This window comes from Antrostomus carolinensis, unplaced genomic scaffold (assembly GCF_000700745.2).
Source record: "Antrostomus carolinensis isolate BGI_N321 unplaced genomic scaffold, ASM70074v2 scaffold54200, whole genome shotgun sequence".
Classification (NCBI taxonomy): domain Eukaryota; kingdom Metazoa; phylum Chordata; class Aves; order Caprimulgiformes; family Caprimulgidae; genus Antrostomus; species Antrostomus carolinensis.
In genome coordinates this window covers 8,582-16,968 of record NW_010291691.1, presented here as the reverse complement: position 1 = coordinate 16,968, position 8,387 = coordinate 8,582, and the positions used below count along the sequence as shown (strand labels likewise).

Here is an 8,387-nt window from a genome sequence, read left to right as displayed (position 1 = left end):
CGGGCCAGGATCCAGGGCAGCGAGACGCTCAGTGCCATCGTCCGAGTCGTGGAGGGCGGCAGCGGGCTCAAGGTGGTGGCTCTGGCGCGGCTGACACCGATCCCCTTCGGGCTGCAGAACGCCGTCTTCGCGGTGAGTCCCGGCCTGGGCCGTGCGGGCAAGGAAGAAGCTCTGGCTGGAAGGGGGGCTTGCAGCAGCGTGGCCAGTGTTGCTGGTGGTGGTTCCCTCCTTTCCCGGGAAGAAACCTTGGTTCCCTTCTCTTTTAACAGTACTAAAAACAACTCCCCTGCCTGCTTTTGCTAGTGGCTCTTCTGTGGTTGTGGAGGGGTGGCAGGCAGGTTTTTGGTCACCTTGTTCAGTGGCATTGTGTTAAAGTTGCTGTCTGGCTTTCAAGACTATATTCTGTTGTTAGAAAGAAGCACCAAGGTGCTGTGCAGCAAAATTTGTGGACAACTCATCAGTTTTAAAGTGGCTGTGTCTTTAAAGTGATTTGAGTGGGAGGAAAAGTTGTATTTTTAAGCAGTCTTGCCAGGTCTCCCTATGCTACTTGATATAACCATGTTGGAAAGAAAGTAGTGGACAGATTAAAATTCTTGCTCAGTTTGGTTGTTGTTTGTAGCATACATCTTGCAAATCCATACAGGCTGTTCAGTCCATGTACCTGAGAGAGCCTAAATATTTTGGGCGGAGCAGTGAGATGTAGGCTGAGAGCTGAAAAGGGACTGTACACCAGAGTGGTACTGAGAGTTAAACTTGAGTTTGCAGAAGGGTTAGTCTTGCTTTTCTTTCTACTTTTGGATGAAGATTAGTACATTCTTTAAAAATAATTATTTAAAATTTGTAATCTTACTGTTCTCTTTGATCATCTTAAAGGAGAAAGTAAAGAACATGTACCCTTTTTGAGTACCATCATGCTGATGATGACAATTTCAGACCCTCATCTCTTCCCGAGTGCTTTGTCTGAAGGATCTGTTTTTGGCTGTGTGTTTTACGCTTCGGTTGTATCAACTAACTGGTGAAATCAAAACAAAGCAAAACAGACTGTGAAATATTTTAAACATTTAACAGTAACTCCTATATTCTTTAATGTAAGAGACCCTCTTAACAAATATTTTAGTCTGCCACTTTCTTATAGCACACTTTCCTTCCTCTGTCTCCAGTCCTGATCCTGTATCCTTCTGAAGCACTTGCTTAATTTTGACAGAATCATCTGGTTGAAATGAGTAGATCACTGAATACAAAATCTGTTATTTAAGAAAAAAATAGTCCACACAATTTTTAGGGGTTAACCCTTATCAAATATTTAAATTGCTGTGTATGAAACTGTGTTCCAGGGAATTCGTCTCAAGAGCTGCAATCTCTGTAAAAGCTGTAGCAACTTTCTTTTTAAGCAGATCCTTTAACCATTTCCTTGTTAAGAGTGAGGAGAAGCTCAACTGTTTTATTTCTTTGCCTATATTACTGCAGGACTGAGGAAGCTTAGACCCGTGCGTCTGGGAGTGGATTTCCCCTGGAGCCCAAGATCCCACTGTAGCCAGTAAAGCTTTCTGCTACAGTGTGACCCTTCTAAAGTGGGGAGAGCTGTTGTGCTGTGGTTGTTCACAGCTTCTGGGTGTCACCTGAAGTAGTCAGCAGATGTTCTAGGGTATTATTGGATCTGAAGAGCTGACCAGAGAATTACCAAGTTAGAATTATTTTCTTCCTAGCATGACTGTTCTGTTGGAAACATAATTCAGCAGAGTATTCAGGCCAGTGCAATATTAAAATGAAGCTGTAAATCAGTCTTTTGTATTCTCTAAGTACTGCAAGCTAAATTGCTTTCTTTCCAAGTGGAAGGTTTCAGTGTTAAAATAACAGATAGGAAATTAGATGAAACCAGATTCCTGAGTACACCAAATAACTTGGATGTTGCTTGCTAAAATTAGTTTGGGTTGCATTTATTGCTCCAAATTTATTACTTTGCAGCATACTCAAATAAAGTACTGTGTATTCAATTTTCAACTGAGAACATTTAATATGATCTACTAGACTACTGAAAAATAAAAATGTTGCGTGCAAATCTGTGAATTCAGGGCAGTTTCTCACTGTGAGTCAAATTTAAGCTACGTAGAATACAAAATTCCACCTACACAGACTGATCTGTCATTTCTTTGAAATCTGACTTATTTGAAAACGTAACGCTCTGCTTAAGTTTCAGATTTGGGGTGTCCTAACCATCCATGTGTTCCCCATGCTAGCAGCTTCAGCAATGAATTTGTAAAGAGTTGCTCTTAATAGTGCAGGAAATAGTGAATTTAAGAAAACCTACGCATCTTTAATTTTCCAGCAGTCTGGTCTATGCATGTTTTCTCTGTGCATATTTATAAGTAAAATGGAGATATGAAGAATAGCTAAATGAGGAGGAAGGGAGGAAGTGACACATGAGGTCTAGGACAAGGACCTTGATGTGAGAGGGGCATCTGCAGGGCTGGGATTAACGGGGTTCTACAAGCACTTGTTTGGTGGCATGTACCATCTGCTGAGGGTTTTGAGGAGATTGATTTGCAGGGGAGTGTGGAGAAGGAAGAGGTTCCTAACATTTGGTAGTGATGGAATCGTATTATTTAAAACAGCACAAGAAGAAAATTAACACAAATTTCTTAGTTCTTCACCAGCCAGACATGAACATCTTGCATCGCAAGGTCATTCTGCTGCTCTCTGGGAAAGCACTGATAGAAGGAGTGGTGGGGTAATGCATTTACTTGCCTTTCTGGAAGACCTAGAAACTACTCAGCTGAAAGCATGTTTGTATTGCTGTTTGAGTGGGTTTTGCTTAATTGTTGCTCCTGTGATGCCAGGGTGGCCTGGGTCGCTGGGGTGAGCTGATAGCTCCTCCCAAAGTGTTTGCCCACGTGCAGCCCTCTCCCCTTGGCAACTCAGAGTGTTTTGAAGGCAAGTCTGTAAGGAGGCCTGGTTTGCAGGTTTCACCTACTTCCCACTGCTGGGTCCCTGGAGCTGGATTTGTGCAAACTGATTATTTGTAGTGCCAGCTGTAGTTTAGACCAGAATTCATATTTCTTCTTTCTCCTCTGAGAGGAGTATTGTATGGAAGAAATAATTTGTGCAAGTGTGCATCTTTGGTTCCAGAAATGCACGCAGTGAAATTAGAGTTCAAGTAATGGTATCTGCTTTGCAGGAACGTGCAGGCTGCTTGCTCTGCTTTTTGGAAAGTTGCTAGCTATTTTTTGTTTCATTTTTTTTTTTTACTCCCTACCTGGTTGTGTGTTTGTTTTTCTGTTGTGGTGTTTTTTTGGGGGGTTTTTTTGGGTCGGAGGGGAGTTTGAAAAAGTAAAGAGCATCAGAATTGTCCTTTGCTCTCAGTTGCTAAGCCTACCTGATCTGAAACATGGGATTTCGTAAGTTGAGGGGAGAGAAATCTGCTGCAGTCCTCAAAGGCATGTGAGCCCCCAACAAGGTCCTGACACAAGTGTTTATTCCTTGACAGGACTGAACCAAAGGTGTCAGCTGCAAAGAATACACAAAAAGTTTTACTGGACAAAGCCTGTCCAAGGCTTAGTCGGAGAATTTCGGGCTAATGCTCTTGTTACCAGAGTGGTTAGGTAGTTCTTAATTTTATTTTAATACATTGTTACGGCCTGTAGCAATTGCATCCATGCTTGCATTGGGATTTCACTGTTAATTTTTGCTGGTTTGAGCTTTCATAGAAAGAGTCCTGGTAGCCTCTGTTTGGCAGCTTGGCCACTCAGACCCCAGTCTGGCAGGTTTCTAGAACAGGTAAAATTTCATAGAAGGAAAGATGCATAAAGCTGTAAATTTTATTGAAAACTTCTCAGATTTCTTTTGTAGGGATGCCATCTACTTCCTGTGCCTTCTTGGGGAAGGGATACCATGGTATGTCTAAATCCTGCAAACCAGGAGTTAAAAGGGCACCTGCAAATTCCTCTCCCCCCCCCTTAATTTCAGTTTTAGTGGGAAGCACAAGTCTCAGTCCAGCATGTCCATGGGCAGCCTCCTCTTCATTTGGAAACAGTCTCTCTAATGGGCCAGGAAGTTCAGTTGCTTCAGGACAGATCCAGACGTGCAGATGTGTTGCTCTGCAACCAAAGTGTCCTTAATACATATGCAGAAATGAAAGAGGTGCCCAGGAGTATTAAAACAATCTTTGGGAAGTTTCCCAGCTCCATTAGATTTAATGACAGTGTCCTACTTAGCAAATCTTGCCTCAGCGTTAGTATTTCATAGACTTTTAATAGCAGCTCCTTCATTCCCTTGGCAATATGGGAAGTTTCGGTTGTGCGTTCTTATTACACAGCCCAGATTAATGCTTGAAAAAACCAAAGCACTTTTTAAGCATTGGTCAAATGTGAAGTTCTGACATAATTATGTAGTGTTTTTTTCATTATAAATCTAAATTAATCTCGTATAGAGAGGAAAATGTATTATTTGTGTTGCTGGTATATATTTCAGTCTGTGGGAAGTATAATTTGCAGTGTGAAGTTTGAAACTGGTTTACTGGATTTTGTTCCAGTGAATTATTCTTAATCTCTATGCTTCATTGCGTTCTCCTCCTCCATTGCCCATCCTTCCTCCCAAAAACTTTCCCCTGATGATGCTTAGAGCTCCGAGAGTCCAGCACTATGACTTTCATGGTAACCAAAGTTTATTTTAAGAATAGCATGATGAAATGAGTAACTTTGCTGCTATTCTCTTGTCTTCAAAATTGTACAGAACTGTCAAGGTCAATAATTTCTGTGTAGGCTCCCAGTGTTAGGGGCTGTTCTTAATTAGAACTTGTTTTATTACTGTGTGATCAACTGAATTGACTGGAAAATTCCTTGGACTGCTTGTTTCAAAATCACTGTTTTAATACTCATTTTTAACCCATAGTTTCCTCCTGTTTTCATTTTTCTTGCATAAATGTCTTTTGGCCTCTTTGCTCTTGCATTTAATATTTCCCAGTAGCTGTTGATACTAATTTAACTAGTACTGTGTACTTTGTTCCCATGTAAACTGTACATATATTGACTCAGAACAGAAATTTCACAGGAAAGAGAGGAAAATATCTTGAAGTATTATTAGTGTTTTTTCCAGAGAAACTAATGAAAGCTATTTTGTTCACTAATTAAAATGGGATGTGAAATATCTTTGTTACAGAATCTTAATGATACCCATGTGTATCAGTATAGATATAGATAGATGTTGCTGGTAGATATATGTTTCTTAATGAAATACTTCCTTTGCAGAGACAAATTGTATCTGCCATTCTGTTTACCTAGATCATATTTTATACAGTGACATTTTGTACAATTACCTCTTTTATTAGTCACCATACATGTAAAATGCAAAGCAAATAGATTTTTTGCTTTAGACCCTCATATTTGATAAAACAGCTTCTTCCTGCGAGCAAATTCTCATAAATTGTAGAGGCCTGTTCACCATGAAGGAATAAACATCTTCAGTGAATAGTGTAATTGCATCCTTTGTTAATTACTTGTGCACAGAGATGTTGCGTAATGTAAGATGAAATTAAATAAAACCTAGTAACTTTAAAAAGGCCAGATGAAAACGAGCTGCCTACTGTTTTATTGTGTTATCTTAAATTCACGCCTTGTGGAAAGTTTTAATGAAGGAATGCAAGGAATTCTTTCGTTATTTTGCGCAGATGTTTGTGAAGGTGGCAGTCTGGTTGGTTGTGTGCTTGGATTGTGTTGGAACTATGCTCAGTTTCTCACACTGTCTTTTACTCAGATTACAGATTTGTCACTACCCAACTACCTGATGGCTTCTTCAGTTGGGCTGCTACCTACTCAGCTCCTGAACTCATACTTGGGCACTACCTTGCGCACCATGGAGGATGTGATTGCAGAGCAAAGCGTTAGCGGCTATTTTATATTCGGTTTACAGGTAAGTTAAAGCGAATGCTTTTGTAGACTTTGGTAACAACAACGTCAATCTCTTTATGACTGCTTGGGTAAGCAATGACTCTTGGAAACAGTCATCTTCTCGTATTTGAGTTTATTTCTTTATCCCACTAATTTCTTGCTCATCTGCTGTACCAGTGGGATTCAAGACAGGACTTTGCTTCTGCAGACAGCAGGCAAGTTTCCTTCCTGTAGCTTTGTCTCTTCGAGTCATGGAATCTTCGCTATGGAAGATGCCCATAGGAACATGTGCGAGATGTAGAGAGGATTCAGAACTGCTGATTTCTCTTGCAGACTGCACCGCCTCCAGTGTAAAAGGGGTGGGCTGCAGGAGGTTTGAGGAAACGCATGTCTTGGGGGTTGTAGGCTGCTCTCTGTTGGTGTAACAGCTCCCTAGTCTGAAGCAGCTGACCTCTTAGAGACTGAGAGCCAAGCAAGTATGGCATGTGGTATTGAAAAGTAGCAGGTTTTAAAAAGTGTTTAATTTATAACCCTGTCATTGGTATTTTCAGCAGATTGTGTAAATCTGACGTTTCTTTTTCACAGGCTTACTGATGCCTAGATACCCAGAGAAATGGGTTTCCAGTACACTGTTTTCTTTTTTTGCTTTCTTCTGTTTAATTCTTTCATACCTCACATGACACAAAGCAGAACTTACTTAGTGTTCTCTCTTTTTTTCTTTCTGCCAGTTTGTCAGGTTTTTGTTGGGGTTTTTTTCCCCTCTGTGGTAATCTCCTGCGGAATTTTGGACTTATCAAGCCAGCCCCGTACAAAAACCCTTGTGGCAACAGCTATGAAGTAGTGTGCTCAGGATGCTTAGACCCAGCACCTGTGCAGTGTTCACTGTGAGCACTGAACTCTCACAATTTTACATAGGTATTCAGGGCAAAAAGTGGTGTAGAAATACTATTTTGCTAATGCCTAAATCAGAATATCCTAATTTTGCAAGTGAGTAAATTTGTGAGAAGCCTATAGTGCTTTTATGTGAGCTTAGCCAATGAAGTAATTTGTCATTAAATCTTGGCAGAGAGCCTTAAGTCTGAGACCATTTTGAGCATAGAAGTCTTGAATATTTTAGAAACAGATTATATATTAAAACCTCCTTTGACAGCACCAGTACTTCAGGCTGTGTTTGAACCGCAGTTAACGATGGCTTGCTGACTTTGAGTTGGTACTGCAGTAATTTATTGTCCTCAGTTTTGACAATCATAAAGCTGATGTTTAACAATGCTAAGATATAAAAGTAAATCTAGGACCATTTTAAACCTTCCCTCCCCCTAAACTTGTGTGTTCTTAAATGGAACATATAATGTACAGGCTTCATAGAACAGGTTTATGGGTATTAAAAATGCCTTTGTAAAAGTGGGGTAAGTAGTCTCAATAGATCAGAGAGAAAATAAATGATTACTTCATCAGCTTTCATTTTAGTCATGAAATGTTATTTTCAGGGTAGTAGTTTTTAGTGGTCTTTTCCTTTTTTTTTTTTTCCACTAATGTTTTGTTGGGGTTTTTTTAGATGACATTGACTCTCCTTTGTAGATTATATAGCTTGTAACATAACTGTTACTCAGGTGAGCACTAGCTGGAGAGGCTGAATGTTTTAATAGGAGTGCTCACCTCCTTGAGAGAAATCCTTGGAACCTGCCTGAATAAGTCAAGGGAGGAATGTTAGTGGAGGAATTACTTATGTTCTCCCACTTTCTCTCTGGCATGTGCCTGGTGCTTTGCCTGACTGGGCTTTGTAAATAGCTCTTAAAAATCCTTAAGTTTCATGGTTGTCTGTGTATATATATATTTTTAAATTATTCATCTAGGGAACTAGGCTACTGGTAGTAATATTTCTAAAACCAGTTAAATGTAAGTATTTGTGTAAGCTTTTAGAAGAGGGTTTTTCCTGTATATTCAGAACTTGGTGTCCATAGTCTCTTTTTGACTCTTACATTGGCTAGCTTTTGAAACGTATAACTTGAATTAGTGAGGAACATCTTTTTCACCACAGGGATAGTCAACAAGCGGAGCAGGTTGCTCAGAGGAGTAGTGAAATCTCTATCCTTGAAAGTTTTCAAGACCTGACCGGACTTGAGCAACCTGGTCTGACCTTGCAGCCAGCCCTGCTCTGAGCAGCAGGTTGGGCTAGAGACCACCAGGATGCCTTCCAGATGTTGTTATCCTGTGACTATGCTTGTCAATCATCTTACTTGGCAATATTCTAGCATCTTTTATGCCATGCTGACAGATGTTCTAAGTGATAGTACTTAATGTTGAAGAAAACGTAGCCCTACCAAATAATAATGAAGTTCAGATTTTTGGACTCAAAACTTCAGGTTCTGTTGTAAACAATATAAATTTGTTTTTTTGAAAAGGAGCTGCAGATTCGAGCTAGTTTCGTAAAACATTCTTAAGAAAGGCAGAGGAATTTACTTCTTTCAAAGGGACTCTTACTTGTGTGACAGCTTGATTTTTTTT

General features: G+C 40.1%; 1 protein-coding gene across 1 annotated transcript in view; it reads left to right on the top strand.

Moving 5' to 3' along the window:
• Positions 1-6: 6 nt before the first annotated feature.
• TMEM64 (transmembrane protein 64) overlaps positions 7-8,387 on the top strand; it is a gene marked incomplete at its 5' end in the record, with an annotated part of 9,221 nt that continues 840 nt past the window's right edge. Inside the window, 2 exons of the mRNA XM_010176684.1 lie at positions 7-132; positions 5,749-5,904. Of these exons, the coding sequence (XP_010174986.1) occupies positions 7-132; positions 5,749-5,904 (282 nt within the window). The remainder of the gene's footprint in view (positions 133-5,748; positions 5,905-8,387) is intronic.